The 24,554-nt window shown below is 53.2% G+C and overlaps 1 protein-coding gene across 2 annotated transcripts in view; it reads left to right on the top strand.

The window, feature by feature from the left end:
• The window catches only part of SLIT3 (slit guidance ligand 3), a 606,305-nt gene extending 592,810 nt beyond the window's left edge, over nt 1-13,495 (top strand). For both annotated transcript variants that reach the window (XM_066273226.1, XM_066273228.1), the window contains exons 33-36: nt 3,186-3,340; nt 4,078-4,363; nt 5,400-5,608; nt 9,089-13,495. In XM_066273226.1, the coding sequence (XP_066129323.1) occupies nt 3,186-3,340; nt 4,078-4,363; nt 5,400-5,608; nt 9,089-9,324 (886 nt within the window). In that variant the 3' untranslated portion in view covers nt 9,325-13,495. The remainder of the gene's footprint in view (nt 1-3,185; nt 3,341-4,077; nt 4,364-5,399; nt 5,609-9,088) is intronic.
• The last annotated feature ends 11,059 nt before the right edge of the window (nt 13,496-24,554 follow it).

Genomic DNA, 24,554 nt, shown 5'->3' with positions numbered 1-24,554 from the left:
GGAGTGGTGGACGGATGGATGGATGGGTTGATGGATTGGTGAGCAGATGGAATGTTGGGAGGATGGAAGGATGAATGGATGGATGGGTGGATGGATGGATGGATGGATTGGTGGGTGAATCGAATGGATGGATGGATGGATGGATGGATGGATGGATGGATGGATGGATGGATGGATGGAGTGGTGGGCAGATGGGTGGGTGGGTGGGTGGATGGATGGATGGATGGATGGATGGATGGATGAATTGATTGCTGGGCAGTTGGATGAATGCATGGATGAATGGATGGATTGGTGGATGGATGCATGAATAAATAGATGGATGGATGGATTGGCGGATGGAGTGGTGGGAAGATGGATGGATGGATGGATTGGTGGACGGATGGATGGATGGATGGATGGAGTGGTGGATGGATGGATGGATAGATGGAGTAGTGGGCCAATGAATGGACAGGTGGATGCATTGATGGATGGATGGATGGATGGATGGATGGATGGATGGATGGATGGGTGGATGGATGGATTGGTGGGCGGATGGATGGATTGGTGGGCGGATGGATGGATGGATGGATGGATGGATGGATGGATGGATTAGTGGGCAGATGGATGGGTTGTTGGATACAGTGGTGGGCAGATGGATGGATGGGTGGGCAGATGAATGGATGGATGGATTGGTGGGTGATGAATGGAATGGTGGGCAGATGGATGATGGATCAATGGATGGATGGAGTGGTAGGCAGATGGATGGATGGATGAATGGATTGATTGGTAGGCAGATGGATGGATAGATGCAGTGGTGGGCAGATTTACGGATGGATGGATAGATGGATTGGTGGACGTATGGATGGATGGATGGAGTGGTGGCCGGATGGATAGATGAAGTGTTGGACAGATGGATGATGGATCAATGGATGGATGGAGTGGTAGGCAGATGGATGGATGGATGAATGGATTGATTGGTAGGCGGATGGATGGATAGATGCAGTGGTGGGCAGATTTACGGATGGATGGATAGATGGATTGGTGGACGTATGGATGGATGGATGGAGTGGTGGCCGGATGGATAGATGAAGTGGTGGGCAGATGGATGGATGGGTAGATGCATGGATGGATGGATGAATGGATGAATGGATGGAGTGGTGGGCAATTGGATGGATGGATGTACGGACGGATGGAGTGGTGGGCAGCTGGGTGGATGGATTGGTGGGCAGATGGATGGAGCTGTGGGCCGATGGATGGATAGGTGGATGGATGGATGGAGTGATGGGTGGGGTGGTGGGCAGATGGGTGAACTAGTCGACGGATGGATGGGTGCGCAGATGAGTGGATGGTGGAGAGGAACATGTGTAAAGAGGGTTTTTGGTGGTTTGGGGAGGGTCCTGGCCTCCTAGATGTCTTCTCTGCCATCACTTGCTCCCAAAGATCAGCTTTCGAGCAGGGATTACTATGTTGGTGGACAGTGGTAGGTTCTTGTTATTAATATTCTAAGTATTGCTAATAATAACTGCTCACATGTTCCCAGTAATTTAGTCTGTGGAGCACTTCCACGCACCTCCTTTGACTCAGTCATCACCATAACTCTTTAGGGTACTCTCTCCTTTTTCCAAATGAGACGACTGAGACCAGAGGGCTTTCTGTGATGGGGCCGTGGTCCCTGAGGAAGGGCTGGAAAAGGCTCTGCTTTCTCTGCTGCACCCTGACTCTGCCTATCTCCTCCCAAGCATTTCTCCCCCTCTTTGGCTGCTGACATTTCTAACTCGGAGTCAGTCACTGGCAATGTGCCTGTGCCTGCCGGGATCTTCCTCTCAGCCCATTTGCCCGGGGAACTTCAAGGAGAGAGGGAGCTTCCATGTTTCCTGCCCACCCCTGACTGGATAAGACAGAGCCCAGCCTGCTCCTCGGAGAGCCATGTTCTTCAGGGGAGGGGGTGCCCTATCCCCAAACTCCCTGGTCCCTCCCAGTCCCTGCCTGGGTAGGGTGGCAAGAGCAGAACCCTAGAGTCAAAAGTTTTGCCTATGAATTCTCTCTGGACCATACTAGCGGGGCCTCAGTCTCTCTATCTGTGAAGTGGGGTACTCTGATACCACACCATAGAATGATCATGGGGTTCAAATAACAGGGAAGGCCTGAGCGAGTGGCTCTGTGGGCGGGGGACCGCAGGTGTGGTCAGAACAGGCTGGACTTCAGTGGAAATCCCCACTGTATCGCTCAGGGGATGCGGGGCCTGAGGCCAAGCACTTCACTTCTCTGGGCCACTGCCTGGGCCGTGTGATGCGGATAGCAGACCGACCTTGACCTTGCGGGAGTGTCGCAGGGCCTCACTCCCCCAAGTGTGGTCAGCAGCCCACGGGAGGATGGGAGGTGGGACAAACAGCTGCTGACATTTTAACTAGAAGATCACTTTTTATTATGTTTAGAAAAAAATGTATAAAAAATCACAACAAAATAATTTCGTAGACAATAATGCTTAGAACTACGCTAGCCCTGCATCCTCACTGACGTGTAGAGGAGAAATGGAGCGCATGAAGAAAAATATGTTACGTAAACAACAGTCCCAACGGCGTGCAGGAGGGTGGGACCCGGGGTGGTCTGAGGAGGGGTCTGGCACAGTTCTGCCAGGTGCTAGGAAGGGACGCAGATACTGACCAAACCCAGGCCCTGGTCCTGGACTGGGTCTTGTACTGACAGGGGGAAAAAACGTTATAAAAGACATTATTGGGTCCAGTGAAAAATTAGAATACAGATTGATTCGATACAAGTATGGTATCAATGTTAAGTTCTAGATGGAGACCTGTGCCGTGCTGACGTCAGAGACACCCGTCCTTAGGGAATACACAGGCGTATCTGGGGATAAAGGGCCGCACTGCACGTGACGTACCTGTAATTCAGAAAACCTGTGCGTGCACGCCTGCATGCATAGATAGGCATACGTGTATATACGCATGTGTGTGGAGAAGTGATGGACCGAGAGAGAGTAAGTGACAACACGGGGCCGGTAGGAGCTTCTGCACGTGCAATGGGCGTTCTCTCTACTGTTTATATTTCTGCAACTTGTGTAAGTTTGAAGTTATTTGCAAATAAAAAGTAACAGGAAATGCAAGTAATACTGGCCAAGTTCGGAGCCCAGTGCCCAGCAGGCCATGGAGACACTCGGCAAACCCTCTGGCCTCCCCTTCTCTCCTGCCCAGCGTGGAGACGGTGAACGACGGGCAGTTTCACAGCGTGGAGCTGGTGATGCTGAACCAGACCCTGAACCTGGTGGTGGACAAGGGGGCCCCCAAGAGCCTGGGGAAGCTCCAGAAGCAGCCGGCGGTTAGCGCCAACAGCCCCCTCTACCTTGGAGGTAAGGCTCCCGCCTCCCCGACTGCGTCCACCTGTCGCCCGCCTTCTGTGCTGCACGCAGGCCCTCTGGCCGGGGTGCCCCGTTCTCGTCTAGGCACCCACTGCCAAAGCCAATCATGGAAGGCTTCCTGGAGAAAGTGATGTCCAAGCTGATCCCCAAAGGGTGAAGAGCTAGCCAGGGCAGGCTCCTTCCAAGAACTATAAGTGGTTCAGGCGGGGTGGCCGGGGAGGGGGAGGTGGAATGGGGAAGGAGGAGGTGAGGCCGGGTCCAGGCCCCTCAGTCTGTGACGCACGCGGCCTCTCTCCCCGAGCAGACCCCCAGGGTACCGCTGGTCGAGGCTGTGCCCACCCCAGCTCCTCTCCCCCACTCTAGCTCTCCTGCCCGGCTCTCCTGCCCGCAGGCATGTGACACCAGCAGAGGCCATGGGGACAGCCGTGGACATGCACTGTCCACCCCTGCCTGGGGGCGGTCCTCCATCTCGCCAAGGTGGCTACCCAGCTGTGGGTGGCCAGACCTTTTTTCCTAGAGAAACCTGAAATATAGATTTTTATGGGATATTTTCTGTATTTAAATAATGGCAGCAAATAGCAGTTTTTCAGTCACAGTGCAGGGCGAGGGTGCGTGTCGCTGCGTGGACCAGGTCCCAGGATCGGGCCCATCTCCTCCATGGGGACGGTCTGGGCTGGTGGGCAAGGCAGGCAGGGCCTTCAGGCCGCGATCTGGCGCCCCTCCCACAGGCATCCCCACGTCCACGGGCCTGTCGGCCCTGCGCCAGGGCGCGGACCGGCCGCGGGGCGGCTTCCACGGCTGCATCCACGAGGTGCGCATCAACAACGAGCTGCAGGACTTCAAGGCGCTCCCGCCGCAGTCCCTGGGGGTCTCGCCCGGCTGCAAGTCCTGCACCGTGTGCAAGCACGGCCTGTGCCGCGCGCTGGAGAAGGACAGCATGGTCTGCGAGTGCCACCCCGGCTGGGCCGGCCCGCTTTGTGACCAGGAGGCCCTGGACCCCTGCCTTGGCCACAGGTCAGTGCCCCCACGGCAGGGCTCCCCGCTCAGCCCCCAGCATAGACTTGGGCCCTGCCGGCAGCTAGAGGGACTGTGGTCAGACTGCAGGCAGGACCTGCACAAGTGTGGCTCCTGAGAAGGGCCAGCACTTATGCAAACAACAGGCCCAGCTCAGCGGCATCAGGGTGCCCAGCTTCTGATTTGCAGCCTCCCTGCAAATCAGAAAAAGGCGCCCGTGGGCAAGTGGAGGGGGGCAGTCAGCCCAGACTCAGCTGCGCCCCAGCAGGAGCCAGAGCGAGGCGCCAGGTGTGTGCGCCACGTGCAGGATCACATTCCAGGGCTTCATCGTCCCTATTTGACAAACATTTACGGAGGGCCTACTATGTGCCCCGCCCAGTGGTGAACAGGAGAGACCCAGAACCCCAGTGTTAGTTAATCCCAACGAGCCAGAAATCACACCAGAGCCGAGCCTGGTGACTTAGCCAGCCGAACAAGGTGGGAAGTGACATTTTAAGTCAGAAACGAGGGACAGCCATACAGGGTCAGTGTCTCCTGCGTAGCTCTTGAGTGTGTGTGCCTAGCATGAGGACGTCCTTGTGCACCATGGCTCGCGCGTCACCCCGGGAGAGGCGATGCCCCTGCGTCGTCGGCATGATTAGAAGGTAGACTGAGCGTCAGTCAGTGTGTCCATCCGCGCGGGGTGGAGAAGGTGGCTGATGGCAGGGGGCGGGCGGGCGGCGGTGGGACTCGTTAGCCTCGTTAGCAAGTAAGACTGCAGGGCAACTAGAACGCTCAGAGAAGGCAGTCTCCGTGCAGGGGCTTGTCCCTGAAACGCGTGCGTTCTGAGCCACGCACGTTGTGGGCACCACTGGCAGCGGACACCGGCCAGTGCAGACACGTGGCGGAGTATCTAAGGGAAGGCTGACACTGGGCCGGCGGAGGGCAGAGCATGGGATGAGACAGTCCCGGAGATCTGGGGCCCCGGCTGGGGGACAGACACCTCCAGCTGCGGGGACTTCCCCTGGTCCCCTCTCATCCCCTCCTCTGCCAACAGCTGCGACCACGGGAAATGCGTGACGGCCGGGACCTCCTACGTGTGCAAGTGTGCGGACGGCTACGGAGGGGCCCTGTGTGACCACAAAAATGACTCCACCAGCGCCTGCTCCGCCTTCAAGTGTCACCACGGGCAGTGCCACGTCTCGGACCGAGGAGAGCCCCACTGCGTGTGCCAGCCGGGCTTCGGCGGGGAGCACTGCGAACAAGGTGGGGCGGGGAGCACTGCGAACAGGGTGGGGCTGCGCCGCCTGACCCCTCCCTCCTCCCTCTGCTCCCAGCTTGTCTCCTCTCACCCACCTCCTGTCCTCTCCCTACAGCTCCTGTCCTGTCCCTCCTCTCCCTCCTTCCTCCATCCCTTCTCCCTCCTTCTCTGCTCTCACGTCTCCAGCTCCCCACTTCTCTCCTCCCCTCCCCTCTCCCTCTGCCATGGCACCTGTCCCATTGCCCTCTTCCCCTCCAACCTCACGTCTCCCTCTCTTCTCCTCCATCACCCCTCTTCCTTCTCCAGTGTCTTCCCTCCCCTCCCTCTGTTCCTCCAGCTCACCTCGCCTTCCCTTCTTCACCACATCCTCCTCCCCTTCATCTCCAGTCCTCCTGTCCCTCCTCCCTGGTCTCCCTTCGTGTCCCCACTCCACCTCTCCTCTCCCCTCCTTCCCTTCCCCATTTCTGTCCTCGTCTCTTCCTCCTCGCCACTCCAGTCTTTGCTCTCCCCTCCCTTCCCCCCTCTTTCTCTCCCATTTCCCCTCTTTCTCTCCCATTTCCCCTCTTCCTCCTCCAGTCTCCTCTGGATTCTCCCTGTGCTCTCCCCTCCCTTCCCCCTCTTTCTCTCCCATTTCCCCTCTTACCCCTCCAGTCTCCTCTAGATTCTCCCCTGTGCTCTCCCGTCCCCTTTCTCCAATCTGTCCCCCTCTCCCTTTTCCTTTCGCTCTTCTCCACTCTCCTCTTCCTTCTCCTCCCTTCTGTCTTCTCCACTCTCCTCTCCTCTCCCATCTGTCTACAACCTTCTCCCCTCTCCACCCTTCCCTCCCACTTCCCCTCATGCCTCCTCTTCCCCCTCCTGCTTTATTCTGCCATCTTGCCTCTCCTCCCCTCCCTTCTCCCCCTCTTCCCCTCCCCTCCTCTCTTCTCCCCTTCTCTGCTGTCCTCCCTTCACCCAGTCTCCCAACTACTCACCTGTTCTTTCCAATAGGTCTATTTCTTCTCCCCTTTTCATTCTCCAGCCTTCCCTCTGCCTTCCTCTTCTCCCATCTCTCCCCCTCATTCTCCTTTCCTTTCTCCCCTCTCCCTTCGTGTTCCTATTCCTCCTCCCACCTCCCCTCTCCCCTCCCTCTCCCCCTCCCATCTGGCCTTGCTCCTCGCTCTTTCCCTCTGTCTCCTCTTCCTCTGCCATGCCCCCTCTTCCCTCTCCCACCCCTCTCTCTGCTCCCCTCTTCCCACTCCCAGTCCCTCTTCTGCCTTCTCGGGACTCTCCCCTCTCTCCTCTCCGGTCTCCAGTCTTCGTTCAACCCTTTCTCCTCCTCCTCCTGCCCTCCCCGTTTCTCTCCTCTTCCTTCTTCTGCATTCCTTTTCCACTCGGCTACAGTTGTTCCTTTTCACCCTTCTACCATTTCTCCCCCCTTCTCTCCTTACTCCCCTGTTTTCTCCCATCTCTCCCCCTTCTCACCGTCCTCCCTCCCCTGCTCTGCTCTGTCCTCCCTTTCACCCCTCTCCCGTATCCCAGTCTCCTAAGGACTCTCCTTCCTTTTCCTCATTTCCTTCTGCACCCCATCCTCTCCCTTGACCTGTCCCTCTCTCCCTTCTCACACCTCTTTTCTTCCTTCTTTTGTCTGCCCTCCCTCTCCGCCACACCTCTCACTCTTCTCCTTCTTCCTTCTCCAACCTTTCCTCTTCCCTCTTTCACTCTCCAGTCTCCTCCTCCCACTGCTCTTCTTTCTCCCACTTTTTTCCAAACTCCTTTTCTCCCCTTAACCCTGCCATCTCCTCTTGTCCCCTGTTCCATCCTCCTCTTTCCTCCTCCCTTTTCAGCTTTTCCTTCTCCACATGCTTCTTTCTCCTCTGTCCTCATCCATGCCCCCTCTCCTCCCCTCTGTCCTCGCCCTTCTACCATCACTCTTCGGCCTTCTCTGCTTTTCCTTCTGGCCTGTCTCTGCCTTCCTTCTCCCCTCTGTCCACAACCCTGAACCCTCAGCCACCGCCCCTGCCGTATCGCCCCTCTTCTCACCATCTTCCCCTCCCTCCTTGTGTCTCCCCCTTTTCTACTCTTACTGGGTCCTCCCCTCACCTCTTTCCCTTATCCCGGTCTCCACGTCAGAGCCCGTGGAGAGAAAGCTTACTCCCCTCCGATGTCAGAGCCCGTGGAGGGAATGCTGACTCCCTGCCCAGGTTCCTGGACAGCACAGGACTCGCTCACATTGTACACCTCACTGAAAGACTAGTCTTCAAATCAGTATTTAAGGAAAACTTTATTGGTACATAGTGAAAGAATTTCAACTTAACAGAAAAACTGCCGGAACACCATCGTCAGCACTCACGTTCCCATCAGCCGGCGCGTGGGTCCCACTCTGCCTACCTGTGCCCCACACTTGTGGGTGTTGGTCTGTCTGGATCCTCACACAAAATGATATGGAGCTTAAAGTTCACGTCACATCACATTACTCACCTTAAGTTTTAAAATGCAGGAAGCCCTTCCTCGTTCACAGTCGCTCCTAATAGCCTGCGAGGTTCAGGAGGAGAGACTGTCCCGTTTTCCCGATGGGGACTGAGGCCACGTGGCCCAGGGGCCTGGCTCAGGGACCAGTGCTGGCCTCAGGCGGGCTCCCGATGCCGTGAGGACAGGAGAGGGGGCGTCGGGCAGGGCCCCTGGGTAGGGGGGGGGGGTCATGCAGCATCAGCATCCCGCCCACCGGTTCTCGCTGGGACCTGTGGGACAGCGCACCCCGGGCTCCTTGGCTTGGTCACCCCGTTCCTCGTGTGGGTCTGAGCTCCAGCCTGTTTCCCAGAACGCCCGGCCCCTGGGCTGTGTGCTCCTGTAGGACCAGGAGGCGCTCCTCCCCGCTCCCCTCTCAGGTAGCATCCGCCTGTGGACGCCACAGCCCCGGGACAGGCGCCCACGGTGGTGGGGATGGGCACGCTGGAGGGCGGCCCCGCCTAGCCAGACCTCCTGGTGTTCAAAGGAGCCAAAACCCAATCACTAGGTGAAATCTCCTGGTTCTTGCTTTTTAAAACTGGCGTTTGATTTGGATTATCAGCATGTGTGGTGCAGTGTGTCAGAACACAGGATTTAGCCTGGAGTCTGTCTGCCACTTGAAATGTGGTCTTGAAGTTCCTTGAAGGAAGGGGGGGCGATATGGAGGGGAGGGGGAGAAGATGATAGGCAGGTGCGTGGGTGGGTGGGTGACAGGACTGGCTGGGTGGGTAGATATGGATGGGCGAGTGGATATGGGCGTGGGTGGGGAGGTGGGTGGGTGACAGGACTGGCTGGGTGGGTAGATATGGATGGGCGAGTGGGTATGGCTGGGGTGGGGAGGTGCACGGAGGTGCCCCCCTGTAGCATGGATGATGGGTGGATGAACGAAGGAATACATATGGTCTGTAGCTCAGAGCCGCCTGCCCAGGATCTGCCCGTGGGTCCTCCCAGCCGTCCAAGGCCCCGCGCCCTGACCTTACTTACCTCTCTGCCCTCTGCAGAAAGCCCCTGCCAGGGGGAGGTCGTCCGTGAGGCCATCCGCCGCCAGAAAGGTTACGCCTTGTGTGCCACGGCCTCCAAGGTGCCCGTCATGGAGTGTCGCGGGGGCTGCGGGCCCCAGTGCTGCCAGCCCACGCGCAGCAAGCGGCGGAAATACGTCTTCCAGTGCGCGGACGGCTCCTCGTTCGTGGAGGAGGTGGAGAGACACTTAGAGTGCGGCTGCCGCGCATGCGCCTGAGGCCACCTCGCCGCTGGACCCAGCGGGACAGCCACGGGGACGCCCCGGGCCTCGGAGTCGAGCAGGGGAAGCTGGAGAGGAAAAGAAGAAGAGAGTATTAAGTATATTGTAAAATAAACAAAAAAAAATAGAACTTATTTTTATTATGAAAAGTGACTATTTTCATCTTTTATTATATAAATATATCACACCATCTGAGTATATGTACCATATAGTGAGTTATTTTTACTGAGTTTTGTGTTGTGTATGTGTCATGTTTTTATAAACAGCTGTTAAAAATTTTAAAGAGAAAAGATTAATAAAAGTGTTTTTAAACAAAAGGATAAGAATAACGACGCAAAAGGCCGTGTGCGGAAGGAGGAGGCAGCGTGTTTCTGGAACCTTCCTGGCAGGAGCCCCGCCCTGCTCGTGAGCTCAGGAAAAGGACAAAGGTGCAAAGGTGGGAAAGGCAAGATTGTCCCGTTTCTTCTCTAAACGTTTGAACGTCCAGGTTGCCGACGTCCAGGAACAGCCGTGGGGCACTGGCCTTGTCCAAGCCCCCCAACAGCTCTGCCCCAGGGTCCGCACCCACGCAGACCCTTCTCCTTCCTGGCCGGCCCCGGGTTCTGGCACCACACTGTCTGAACTCGGACACAGGCTTTGCCGGAATTTGAAACGGCTGCTCCTCCCCCGCCCCTGCCCAGGCAGAGCGTCCTCTGGGTGAGGGAAGGAAGACAGGAAGACGGTCATGCTGTCCCCTCAGGCCGGGCCACCCGCCCTTCCTCTGAAACTTCTGCCCCGCTCCTCCCTCCCTCCCTCCCTCCGGGTCTGCCTGGTCCAGGGCCTGGAGCCAAGCCTCCTCACAGGCCTGGTAGGAGTCTGATTCTGGAAAGTTCTTGGAGGCTCTTTCTATGGGCACTCAGGCTTACACTGACCCTGCAGGCCACCATCATAATGACCAAGCCCCTGAGCAGATGCTCAGTCTCCAATGCCTCTCGGCACTGTCCCTCAGGGCAGGAAACGGCCTCTCCCCGGCTCTGAAACCTGCCTGAAGCCACACATCCAGGCAGAGGAGCCAGGCTGGGCGCCCAGACGCAAAGCTCCGTGTTCTTTCTCCAGAATGGCGTGGACACAGGAGACGGGCAGGTTAAGTTCACCAGGAAGCCCTACCAGAGGAGGAAAGAAAGGTTTTCCCTTTTTTTCCTGCTCTTGTTCTGTCTTGGTCATTCCTTACTCCGTGTCCCTAGTATCCAGAGTGGTTCTAGACAGAGGGTCTTATGTATCAGGGAACGTGAGCAAAGGCAGCCAGCTCTACCTAGACTCCAGTCCGAGAACTAACTGCCCGCCTCCCCTGAAGGGAGCCTGCCCCCCCCCCGGCCTTCCTCCACCCTCAGCTGCCCCTGCCACCTTCCTGGCTCAGCCACTCACACCAACTGCCTGTCTCCAAGGGCCCCCACTCCGCCCCCAGAACCCCCCTGCAGAGGGTCAGCGAAGAGCATGGGCCTCCCAGCTCTGAGGGTCTGTAGATGAGCCTTGTGGTTCTGGGAGGACCAATGGTGGACCAAAGGCTCAAGGTCTCCAGAAGAGACACAGGAAGGGAAGGATGATGGGGGAGCACAAGGCGAGGGGCAGATAAGGGGCGGACGGAGGGAGGAAGGACAAGAGGAAGCAGAGAAAGGAAGGAAGGAAGAACGCAGTGGAACAATTTATGTACAAATATGCATGTTCATGATGTTCCAGGTACTTACTGCACCTTGTTTCAAATGTTAACAGTGAGATTTACTTGGTATTTCCTACATTATATGTCAGATGCTATTCTAATTTTGTTTTTCTATTTAACTCTGGACTCTGTGGTAGAGACATTACCAGCCCATTTTACAGTGGAGTAAACTGAGTCATGGAGAAGTGCGGGAACTTGCACAAGAGCAGGTGCCTAACTGCTGGGCCAGGATTTGGGCCCAGGCCGCCTGACTCCAGAGCTTCCTCCCCGCGACAAGGAAACAGGTCCTGCCTTTAAGGACCCTACTGTCTGGGCAGAGAAACAACTGTGCGAAAGAACAGTTTCCTGATTATACAGATTCCCTAACGGGAGTGTGAACAAGGGGCGTAGCTGCCGAGAGGACAGAGTTTCCAATCCAGGCCTTCAAGGACAAACGGGAGTTCACCAGGGGACAACGGGAAAGGAAGCTGAACTTTCCAGGGAACGGCCTGTTAAAAAGCAGCGAAATACGGAAAGGCCTGGTGTCTCTGGGGGCAGTCAGGGGTCTGGGATGGCAGGAGGGGGGGACGCACACCGGGGAACAGAGAGAAGTGGGTGGCATGAAGGCAGGCTCTCCATAACGAGCCACAGTGACAAGGTGACAGTGAGAGCATGGGCCCAGAGGGGCTTGAGCGGGGGAATAGCAACCACAGTTTTAGGACAAGAACTGGTGGCAGAGTACACAGAGTCCTAGAGAAGGAGACGGGGCTCTGTACCCAGAATGGCTTTGGGGGCTCCCAGTCATTCACTTTAGTTTGCTGTGAATGACAATGCTGATTTCCAGGTGGGTCACAAGTCTGCAGTAGCTCAGAGTGCCATCCTGAAGGGGTCTCCCGGGGTCTGCCCACTGCCCTCCCACCCCCCATGCCCCGCCAGCCAACCCTCCCCCAGGCAGATGGAGCTGAGCCTTGTTCCACCTGCCCCAGTCCTCGCTAGCCTCTCCCCAGGCGGCACAGAGCCCATCAGCCCCACCCAGGGCCCCTGGCTTTCTGCCTCCCCAAGGAACCCAAGATCCCCCCACCTCTGCCAGTCCCCCCTGGGCCCACCCTGAGTCCAGCCACAGTCAGCCAAGCCAGCCTTCTTCCCCTCAGTGTGGCCTGGGGGTGATTTCGAGCCTTCCCTTCAATTGTGGAAGCCCTAACTCTACCAAGTGCCGAATGCAAGACCATTAAAAATATCCACCACCCCCCAAATGAAGTTTCTCTAACAAATGGAGATTAGAATTCTCTTCTCTGAACAGCCAAATTCTAGAAACAGGAAGTCGCACAGGGCAGGAAGAGTTCAGCTGGGTAATTTCCACGCTTAATGGGTCAGTGCTTGTGTTGGGGACGGACACACGGGCAGACGGGGCTCTGTCTCCTCCTGAGCGGGGCTCCGGGAAAGGGGAAGGGACGGTCCTTTCTTTTCTTGACTCAGTCAAGGGGCCCTAAAATGACTGAGGAGGTGATGTATGTAAAAGCTCTGTAAAGTGTAAATAAAGGCCTGGGATGTAAGGTGCTGCGGTTATTATTACTGTTGTTGTTGCTGTTATTGATGTGCCGAAAGGTCTTTTGTGTAAGATGGCTTTGCCTTTTCAGTCTCATAGGCTAGAACTCAGGTCTGACACTTCAGAAAGATGACAGAGAGGAGGACAAGGAGGACGGGGACAAGGAAAGGGAGGGCCGTCTCCCAGGGCAAGAGAGAGAGGAGGAAATCCCCGCGGGTGACCCTGGGGGGCGGACCCAGGAGTGACCAGGACAGGGAATGAGCTAATCTTGCCCTTCCCCACATACGGCTCCACCCCTAGGAGAACCCTGAGACTGAGCAGTCACCACTGCCTTTGCTGGGAGCAGAGGTCCCCAGTGTAAACGGACCCACCCCTCAAAAAACTCCCAGGGCCCCAGATATCAGAACTGAAGGAAGCTGAGGGGTGGGTCCCTGGTGGGTGGGGAAACAGACCCAGAGAAACGGAGTGGCTAGACCAGAGAGCACAGTCATCCAGCGATTTAACGCCAGAGGCAGGAGCAGACCCCGCTGTCTAACCCACAGTGGGCATCCAGGCAGAGGGCAGCTTGAGAGAGACCCTCCAGCCCCTGCTGGGGGGCCAGGGAAGCACCCCTGCCTCCCGCGCAGCCTGCTCCTGGACACGCAGATGGCTGGGAAGCCCGCGCTCCATCTGGCTTGGTGGCGCTTAGTCACATTTCCCACCCAGGGTTAGAGGCGCCAAGGGAACACCTGGGGAGGCTTGGTGACAGATGCCAGCTAGCCAGGACCAGCGGAGACAGAAATGGACATTTGGCAAAGCTTACTGCTCTAATAATAGGTTCTATGAGGAAAAACATTAACATGTTTTCAAACACAATGTAATAGTGCCACTTTTCCCCAGGACAGGATAAAAAAAAATGTGTTGTTTTTTTCCCAACAGACTGTCATATTCTGATGTCATTAAAATAAATGGACGAGTCACAGGAAAGCTCTCGGATGCTCCTGTGGACACCGTCGCTTCAGTCCTGCTCTGTGGTGTGTGTTATTTTTATGCCTCACCTCACGCACCCTGGGGAAGCGGTGCTGCGTCTGTGGAGTTGGGGGCAGTCTGGTGTGGCGTTAGTGAGGAAAATCGGCTTTCGGGACGATGAGGTGGGAAGAAATAGATCCCACAGTTCCCCAGGGATGTGGGGGAGGAAACCCAGCACAGGGCTTGGGGTCTGAGGGTGCGTGGCTGCCAAGGTTGCAGGGAGGAAGCCGCTGCAGGTCAGGGGAGGACACTATTTACCTGAAGGAAGGTACCCACCCCCGGCACCGGGGCGCTTCCCTCAATGTCCTCTACTCGTGCCTCCCACGCGCATTCCTGGAACATCCGCTATGTGGCGGTACCGGTCTGCGCACTGAGACCCCAGGGATGACCAAGACCAAGTCCTTGCTGTCCTGGAGCTTAACCTCTGAGTGCCAATCAACAAATAAAGAAAGAAAACGTCAGCCTGACCTTTGGTGGCACAGTGGATAGAGCCTCGACCTGGAACGCCGAGGTCGCCCGTTCGAAACCCTGGGCTTGCCCGGTCAAGGCACATATGGGAGTTGATGCTTCCTGCTCCTCCCACCTTCTCTCTCTTTCTCTCTCCCCTCTCTAAAATGAATAAAAAGAAAAAAAGAAAGACAACATCAGGTGATATAACAGAGAGGACATGACAGAGTAGCCAGGCGGGTACGTCACCGAGAGAAGTCAGGGAGGCTCTGCGGAGACCCGGACGTGGGCTGGGACGCGGTACCGCGGGTGGAAGGCTGAGCCGCAGCGCTGGCACTCAGGCCCCGTGGAGGCGGGTACTGGTACCGAGCCCCTGGCCCGGGGAGGCCTGAGGAGGTGAGCAGGTGGGGGAGGGGAGGGGCCGGAGTCCACCCCTCAGCATCTGGCCCTGGGCATCCTCAGGAGCCTTGGCCTCACTGAACACAGAGCCACAAGGATCTAGAGGCCGCCACTATCTACCTAAAGGTGACCTTCGCTTCCCTTTAGGGAGGTGCCGTGAAGAGTCCCAGTGGGAGCAAGACCCTGGTGGGCATCCGGTGCGCCCAGAGTTAGAAAATGGTCCCAGCTTGTTGTTCCTTTTCCCCATCATTTCCTGAGCAAGACAGGGCCACACGGGCCAGGTACCTAACCTCCATCAAGATGCCCTCGACATGAACTTAATACCTTCCAGTGCCAGAGAATCTGAACGGGCTGTGACGGAGGCAGGTTCGGGGCAACACGGACTGTCAGACAGCCTGGGTGGTCCGCCCGCCCGGAGGGGCGCTGGCCAGGACCGACAGCCCCCATTCTCTGCTCTCAGCCCGGGATGCTACTGGCATCTAGCGGGAGGCCCGGTGCTGCTCACCATCCTGCGATGCACAGGACAGCCCCACAACAAGACAGCAACGTAGTCTTGAGCCTGAGCAGCCCCGCCGTGGGCCAATCAGCTCCTTCCCCAAATATCCGAATGCACCGCCCCCAGGCCACTGGGAAGCCAAGACCCAAGAGGGGGCGACGGAGGATAAAGGAAAACACAGAGACATAGATGGAGTTCGGACCAGGTGGGACATGGTGCTCTGATGGAGACACACTGCTGCTGTGGCTGGAAGGCCTGTTTATTTTATATGCTCACACCAGAGGGTATTGTGCTGGGGGTGGAGGTGATAACTATGTAACAATCTATCCTACAAGCATATCAGGACACCCTGAGCCTGCGGGAGCGCTGTGTGCTCGCCGCCCTGCTCTTGGCGTCAATACCTTGAACAGCCTCCAGGTTGTTTTAGTGACCTTGCCCTGCCAGGTCACTCAAGGCCGAGCAGGGCCCTTTCTCTGTTCTCAGCTGTACGTACGTAGGCCAGACTCATTCAGATGCAGCGGCTCTCTACATCTCCATTTTTATTTCTTAAATGGAGGTGTTTCTTTACTTATCATAAAGCTTCAGTGCACCAGGTAAAATCATCTTATAGTTAGTAGGTATTTGAGGGAGATAGGAAGTGGCAAACAGAGTACAGAAGCCTCTTGTGCAGATAGTCATGTTAGGGACCCGGGGTGCCTAAGTCCACACAAATGATATCTGTCATAGTCATGTTAGGGACCTGACGTCCCTAGGTCCGCATGAATATCTGTTTAAGACAACATTCTATTCTTAGGCCACTCTTCCAAATTACCCCCCTTTTATTTTTTTATTATTATTAATTTTAATGGGGTGACATTGATAAATCAGGGTACATATGTTCAGAGAAAACATCTCCAGGTTATTTTGACATTTGATTATGTTGCATACCCCTCACCCAAGGTCAAATTGTCTTCCGTCACCTTCTATCTGGTTTTCTTTGTGCCCCTCCCCTCCCTTCCCCCCCCCTCCTTTTTTATTTCTTAAATGCAGGCGATGGTGTGCTACCTTCACTTGGAAGAGCTGTCTTTGGATGACTCGACATCTGAGTGAACACGAGCAAAACAAAATTATACAACATATTATTAAAGCAATCAAATACCAAGCAGTATGTTTAAGCATATTAAAAGGGTTAAAGCCTTGTAAATCATCAAGAAGTTGATTTGCTACCGGTGCTGGACTAACAATATCGTTATGGCTATCTTGAATATTTTGAATATGTTTATGTAACTTAGCTACATTAATACTAATATTATTATCACTCCAAACTCCTTGAAGATGCATTCTGATTTTCTTCCATTCCCACTGGGATTGGTTATAGGGAACAGAGGCAACAGATCCACTGAAAGGCTGCCTGACATAGGAGTTGCTGGCGTACTTTAATGCTCTGAATTTGATCACGTAAATTCAGAACCATAGTTTCTAATGCATTCAGCTTTGCCTCTAGCTTTCAATTAATGTGTTCTAGATCATGGAAAGCCAAGCAAGTGTTTTGAGCCAATGGACACAATGCACATTTTGAATCCTTTGTGTAAGAGCAGTAGCTCCTATTAGAGTGGAAGCCAATAAGCCTACGAGGGTTACTTTGCCGAACATGGTCAGGCCAACAACTCTGTTGGACTTGTGGATAAGTAATTAGTGTATCTCTTGTAAAGCTTGGAGCCCTGCATCATGATACCAGGGTCCAGAAATATTTGCTGGAAGCATCAGAAAAGATGGCAGTTTTAATACTAAAATGCCCCGTCCTTTATTGTATCTGGTGATACAATTTGTCAGATTACAGTGAACACACTGGACTGTATAATATGGTCTAGCTGGAGTAATAATTACCAGACCATCCAAAATGGAGGCTGGACACATGCTCGGAGGCCATAATAAAAGGGTAAAGTGGGTAAAGTGACACAGGGGGAAAGGACGGAAGCCGAAGGATTTCTGGTAAAATTTACAAAATCTGTTGAAGCAGCTAAACGCCACAACTCCCTTTGGAGGCGGTTGGAAACAGTTACAAGTATATTGCTCATAAAACCTCCAGGTGGCCTATAATTGCGATGAGGATGAGAAACATCGAATCTTTGGGACCAATCACAAACTTGTTCGTCCGTTCCTATAATATTAAAGCATTTTGGCAGAACGTAGGCATATTCAGTCCAATGTGGGAACCGCTTCATTCCTGACTGATGCCGTTAGGGCAGTGAGGAAGAGGAGGGTGCCTTGCAGCAAGAGTTAAGATTCCATTCTGAAGACCCAAAACCTACTTGCGTAACCTGCTGGAGATATTTACCTATATCCCAGGAACCAGGGATATTTGCATTATATGTAGCCCCATAAGAAGTTTTGTTCTCAGGAGTCATCAAAAGGCACCCTACCTTAGAGGCAAAACAGATAGGTCCCATTTTGGAAAAATCCTAAAATGTACAATTATTATAAAAATCAGGGGTAATATAACTGTCGGGGTCTCCTGCCATCATTGCAGAATGGTTCGTGAAAACCAGGATAGACTCACTCTCTCAGACAACTGTCTGAATCATTGGGGGCCAGGGAGGTAAGTCCAGTAGGTCTCCCTACTGCTTGGAGGAGGGGGGCAACAAAGTCAGAGTATAGCTCCTCAATTTTACTTAAGTCTCCACTTTTTTCCCCTTTCGCTGGAAGAGACTTCCATGCCTTAGATGCACAAATAATGATTTGTTGATAAGCTGCAAAGTATATAACAACTGATTCTGAAATCCCGAATACTGACCAGTGCCAACAAGCATTTCTATGGGGATATTTAGTCTATGGGCTCAACTCCTTCTGGCTGGTTCCACACCTCGGTTGAACCAATCAGATTTCCACCACAGGAATTCACCAGGACTAAGATATGCCTTAGCCAGCGTCATCCAATCAGCCGGCAAGAGCATCCGAACTAATGGAGTCCAATAAACTAACAAAAGGCGCAGTGGTCCATATATGCTGTAGCTATTTTCAGTTCTTTCAACGTTTTTAAAAGACAGCGCCTCATGCATTCTTAAAACCTGCCCTGGATTGTTGGGATCTGGCCTCTTAAAGACTGGGTACATAGAAAACCCTGTGACATCCTCTCCATTTTCAAAAGCTTTTCTTGAACATCTCTGTAGAGGCGTCATACTGGGGGCTGAGGCCCCTAAGCTTTCTTTTTTCTTCAACTGTTTATTTTTGAAGGGAGAACAGCTGCCCACTGCCAAATCTGAAAGACTATTCTATTCCTAAGGCCCTCCTCGGAGAAGGCATCTCCATCTCTTTCCTCCTTGTCCCTTTCTGCCTCTTTATCTAATCCTTGTTCATACAATGAAGGAAATACCTCATCATCTTCAGATACGTGGATGGCTAGGAAAGGGGAGGAGTCCATGGAAAGGGAGGAGCCTAGGGAAAGGGAGGGGGCGAGGGAGGGGGAAGAGCATGAAGCCCCTCATGCCCTTTCACAGCTTGTTTTAAATGATCAACCAAAGTGCCTGATGGCAATCTCTTGTCCTGTTGGGTAGGATCAAGACAATCTCTAATGAAATTCCACCAGGAGGAAGCCGTAACTGGAATCTGAGCTGGGCCTTCTGCTGTATAACGAGCCTTCAATTGCTTATCAACCCTTTTCCAGGTTTTCTCACTAACAGTCCCCTCTGCAGGGAACCCGGGGCATGTCTCCAGTACAAAATGTAAAAATTCAGAAAGCTGGCTCCTGGCGGACGGTACAGCCGCGGGCTTTTACCATTGCTTAAGCATCTGCATATAAAGATTTCTTTCTTGAGAAGCAGAGTTGCCCATACTTTACATCTGGTGAAAATCCACTCTTGACTTCAATTTGTACTAGCCGCGTCCTGCTCTAGGAGTGTCTTCTCTCCTGAGATGTGGAGTCCCCCACCCCCACCCCCACCCCATACTCAGGTGCCTGTTCCGGCGCCACTCACCCAACCAGCGTGGGAAAGCGAAGACCTGAGTGGGGGTGATGGAGGATGAAGGAAAACACAGGGACACAGATGGAGTTCGGACCAGCTGGGACATGGTGCTCTGATGGAGACACACTGCTGCTGAGCCTGGAAGGCCTGTTTATTTTATATGCTCACACGAGAGGGTATTGTGCTGAGGGTGGAGGCGATAACTGTGTAACGCTCTCCTCCTACAAGCGCATCAGGACACCCTGAGCCTGCGGGAGCGCTGTGTGCTTGCCGCCCTGCTTCTGGCATCAATGTCACGTACAGCCTCCGGGTTGTTTTAGTGACCTGCCCTGCCAGGCAGCAGACAGTGGCCTCCTCTCGGGACTGGGCTGGTCGGGAGCACGCGCAGGGCAGACTGGCGGTCTGCACCTGCACTCGTGGGGAGTTGGGACTGGGCCGTTTCTGGCAACTGCGGTGCCATCGTCACCCTTTCTGACATTCTGTCTTTACGACTCCATCGTGGCAAACAGGTGCAAGCAATGGATTATGGATTTAGGATGCTTCGGTCACACACGCAAAGTATGGGGCACTCACCTTTGGATCTGCTATTAACAGAGAAATAAAGGACGGGATTAACCCAAAGGTTATGTTTCTACTTCCTGGAACTCAACCCTTCAGCGAGGCCCCCGCTGGAGGAACACAGGTCATCACATCCAGACAGGAGGACTGAGGGGTTGGGTCGACTTGCAACCAGGATGGCAGGATTAACAGGTGTGCAGAGGACGCTTGCTCACTCGGAGTCACCGAGTCCAGCAGAGCAAGGGTAGAACATGCACTTGGCTCACAGCCAAGGCTCTGTAAACGACCCCGTAGAAGTCCCTGTTTGCCGCCCCCTGCAGGCGGAGGGAGACAGGCCAGCCCTGAGGCCTGAGAGCCTAGTTGAGGGGGGATCCGAGTGGACAGACGCCCCTTTCCGCTCCAGCTCCGCCTACCCTCAGGATCTCTGCCTCTCCCCCTTCCCCCACGTCCTGTTACTTGACTTTGGCACCATCACTGTCACTATGAGACTCACTTTCCTATCTAGAAATCGAGGATGACAGTCAAGGCTCTTTGGATTACAGATGGCAAAAAGCAATTCAAACTGACTTAGGCCACGAAAGGACTACATTGGCCCAAGTCACTGGGAAATCTCAGGCAGTTACTGCGCCAGGCGGGGAGCCTGGGTGCTGGAGCTCATACAATGACATAAGGGCTTGAGCTTCTTCTGCACACTGAGCCTTCCTCTGCGTGGGCCTCGGTCTCAGGAACCCCACCACCACAACCCCCAGGAGATGGCAGTGACTCTCAGCCACTGCGGACGGTATATAAGGACTGACTTCAAACCCAGGACAACACAGTTGCTTGTTTTCACTAATTCCAAGAGATCTCCCAGGAAAGTCACTGGCTCTGATTGTCCTGCCTTGGGGCAAACGGCCATCACTGGACCAAACATTACAGTGAAGAGAATGAGGTGCACTGACTAGCCACGCCCATGTGGCACAGCCACCCCAGGAGCCAGAAACAAGCAATGGAGGGTGAGAGCATATGTCTCCCCAAGGAAAAGAGGCGAGGCGAAGTGGCAGATGGTAACTACTCGCTACAGGGCGTTCCTTAGGAAACATCGGGAGCTCTGGTTCAAGATGGCACACACTGATGGCACAGGACTGAGAACCCGGAAATAAGTCCGGGTATATACGGCCAATTAACTTACAGCAAAGGAGCCAAGAATCTATACCAAGGAAAGGACAGTGCCTGTAGTTAAATGGGTAGGAAAACTGGACAGCCACGAGCAAACGAATGAAGCTGCGTCATTATCCTACACCGTACATAAAAATGAAGTCTACATGGATTAAAAGCCCGAATCTCTGACCTGAAACTGTAAAACTCCTAGAAGGAAACAAAGGGGAAAAGCCCCCCTGACATCGGTCTTTATAATAATAGTTTTTGGATTTGACAACAAAAGCAAAGGCAACAAAAACTAAAATAAACAAATGAGACTACATCAAATTAAAAACCTTTTGTGAAGCAAAGGAACAAAACAAAAAGGCAGCCTACTAGATGGGAGAAAATACTGGCAAATTATCTATCTGATGAGCATTAAGACCCAAAATACATAAAGAACTCCTACAACTCAACAGCAAAAGCACAATCCGATTTAAAAATAGGCAGAGGTCTGGTAGACATTTTTCCAAAGGCCAGTAGGTGCCTGAGAGGGTGTTCAATACCACTGGTCAACAGGCAAACGCAACTCAAACCACAAGGAGTTAGCTCCTCACACCTGGAATGGCTGTCATTAAAAAGACAAGAAATAGACCCTGGCTGCATGGTTCAGTTGGTAGAGCAGCACCCCAGAGCACTGAGGTCACAGGTTCGATCCCCAGTCAGGGCATACAGAAGAAGCAATCAGTGAGTGTACAACTAAATGAATCAACTAAGTGAAGCAATGAGTTGATGCTTCTCTCTCCTCATTCCCCCCCCACCTCTCTCTTTCCTTCTCTCTCAAATCAATGGACAAATTAAAAAGAAAAAGACAAGAAATAAATGCTGGCAAGAATACGGAGAAAAGGAAACCTTTGTGCACTGTTGATGGGAATGTAAATTGATGCAGCCATGATGGGAAACAGTATGGAAGTTCCTCAAAAAATTAAAAATAGAACTACCATATGCTCCTACAATTTCAATTCTGGGTATTGGAAGGACATGAAAACACTACATCAAATAGATACCAGCACCCCCAGGCTTGGAGCGGCACTATTAACAACAGCCAAGACACGGGAACAACCTACGTGTGCTTGAATGGATGGCCAAAGAAAATGTGGCACACAAACTGCACACACACACAAACACACAAAATGGACTGTTGTTAGCCACCAAAAAGAAGGAAATCTTGCCATTTCTGACAACATCAATGGACCTTGAAGGGATTTTGCTAAATGAAATAAGACAGAGAAAGACATATATACCATTTGACTCTTGTTTATGTGTGGAATCTTGAAAAAATAAGCCCACAGATAGAGCAGATTGGTGGTTGGCAGAGGCAAAGTTGGGAGATGGTTGAAATGAACGATGGTGTTCAAAAGATGCAAACTTTCAGGTATAAAATAAATGTCTGGGAATATAGTACACAGCTTGGTGACTATAGGACTGTGTTATATATTTGAAATTGAAATCAGTCATACCGTATTGTGTAATTGAAAGTTGCAAAGGGAGTAAATCTTAGAAGTTCTCACCACAGCCTGGCCAGGCAGTGGCGCAGTGAATATTGCATCAGACTGGGACACAGAGGACCCCGGTCAAAACCCCAAGGTTGCTGGCTTGAGCGTGAGCTCATCTGGCTTGAGCATAGGTTCACCAGCTTGAGCACGGGGCCGCTGGCCTGAGCACGGGACCACAGACATGACCCCATGGTCACTGGCTTGAACCCAAAGGTCACTAGCTTGAAGCCCAAGGTTGCTGGCTTGAGCCCAAGATTGCTGGCTTGAGCAAGGGGTCACTCGCTCTGCTGCAGCCCCCCCCCCCCAGTCAAGGCACATATGAGAAAGCAATCAATGAACAACTAAGGAAACCAATGAGCAATAACGAAGAATTGATGCTTCTCATCTCCCTTCTCGTCTGTCCCTATCTGTCCCTCTCTCAGTCCCATGTCTCTGTCTCTGTCACACACACACAAAAATAAGTATAATTAGCCCTGGCCAGATGGCTCAGTTGGTTAGAGCATCAATGCTAAGCACAGAAATTGCTGGTTTGATCCCCAGTCAGGGCACATACAGGAGCAGGTTAAAGTTCCTCTCTCTCTCTCTCTCTCTCTCTTCCCCTTCCTCTCCCACTAAAATCAGTAAATACAAAGTAAAGCATAATGAGGGATTCTCAGGCGACTTCTTCTGCAGTGACCTTGTTTTGAAAATGATTTCAGCCTCCGTCCCCTTTGGGTGGCAGCTAAAAGGATGTCACCACAGCCACGGGGGAGGCAGAAGGAAGCCTCATCACAGTGAGGAGGCGAAGTCACCGAGCGAGACAGCGGAAAGGCTGAAAGGCAGGAGCACATGCTCCTGAGCACAGGACTGTGCACAACCCTTCGTGCAAAACCAGCTAGCCCGTGAGCGGGAAGGACCTGGTCCCCACCGCTGGGAAAAGGCGACGGGCATTGAGTCCTGTTCCACTAAGAACAATGCCCAGGTCTGTCCCACCACAATTTGCACAGGGCCTTGGTAGCTGTCTCTGGTTGGACATCATCCCACAGCCAGGGTGTCTTGTGCAACGGACGGAGCTCATGGGGTGAAGGAAAGCCGACAAGCTGATTGAGCGGAAGAGCGGAACCAGACCTTGTAGTTAGCGTTGGAGTAAAGCCAAAGCAACTATGGGGGCGGACAATGGACAAGCTCTTCCATAGAGTGGCTGCCCGGGACCAGAGCTTCTGCACGCCTATCCCCAGTCCTCACAACAAATTCTGCCAGGTAAAGAGGGATTGTTATCTCCCTCTCAGGGCTGAACAGCCTGGATCTCAGAGATGCCAACTGCAGAACCGAGATGCAAACCTGGGTCTTCTGAGTCCAAGACCCGCCATTCCTCCACCCCACCGTGCCAGCCCACCTTGGGCCTGAGCACGCGGACTGCTATTTTTGGGGTTCTAGGAGGAACGACAAGGAGTGTTCCTGAAGTCAGGAGGAGGTCCCGCGTCCACAGAAGCTGAGGCCGAGGTCTCCGTGGCAAGGCCTTCTCTGCTGTGACCGCCCAGGTGCTGCTGGTGAGAGGGGCCCGCCCCCCACCGGCCCCCAGCTCACACCCTGCGGGCCACCTTCCGTCCACATCCTCGGGGACTCAGACCTTTTCAGCTGGCGGTCACCACTGCATATTATTGTCACCTACATCCTCTAGTCCAGGGGTAGTCAACCTTTTTATACCTACTGCCCACTTTTGTATCTGTTAGTAGTAAAATTTTCTAACTGCCCACTGTTCCATAGTAATCGTGATTTACAAAGTAGGTAAGTAAATTTACTTTATAAAATGTATAATGCATAGTTACAGCAAGTTAAAGCATATAATAATAATTACTTACCAAGTACTTTATGTTGGATTTTCGCTGTTTGGGAGAATAAATCTTTATAAAACAACTTACTATAGTTAAATCTATCTTTTTATTTATACTTTGGTTGCTCCGCTACCGCCCACCATGAAAGCTGGAACGCCCCCTAGTGGGCGGTAGGGACCAGGCTGACCAGCACTGCTCTAGTCCCTCTGACTAGAGAAAAGCACCGGAGCCAGGACCCTCGGGCTGCCACCGGCTTGCTGTGTCACTTGGGTGAATAGGTTATTTCTCTGAGCATCTGCAGAATAGGAAATAGGCAGATAAAAATCTACTTACACCCCAGATAAGTCGCCTGGTTAAAAGGTTGCACATTAACCCAATTTCCAGCGGTAGTGGTGGTGGTGGGGGGTTCCCCAAATACAACCAAGCAACTCTGGGACACCAGTTGGGTGTCCTACGATTTATTTATTTATTTATTTATTTAAAATTTTTTTTAAAAAATTTATTTATTTATTTATTTATTTATTTATTCATCTTAGAGATGAGAGAGAGAGAGAGAGAGAGAGAAGAGGGGGAGGAGCAGGAAGCATCAACTCTCATATGTGCCTTGACCGGGCAAGCCCAGGGTTTTGAACCAGCGACCTCAGCATTCCAGGTCGATGCTTTATCCA

The sequence above is a fragment of the Saccopteryx bilineata genome, chromosome 4 (genome assembly GCF_036850765.1).
Source record: "Saccopteryx bilineata isolate mSacBil1 chromosome 4, mSacBil1_pri_phased_curated, whole genome shotgun sequence".
In the NCBI taxonomy this organism is placed as follows: Eukaryota; Metazoa; Chordata; class Mammalia; order Chiroptera; family Emballonuridae; genus Saccopteryx; species Saccopteryx bilineata.
This window is presented reverse-complemented; position numbering and strand designations above follow the sequence as displayed.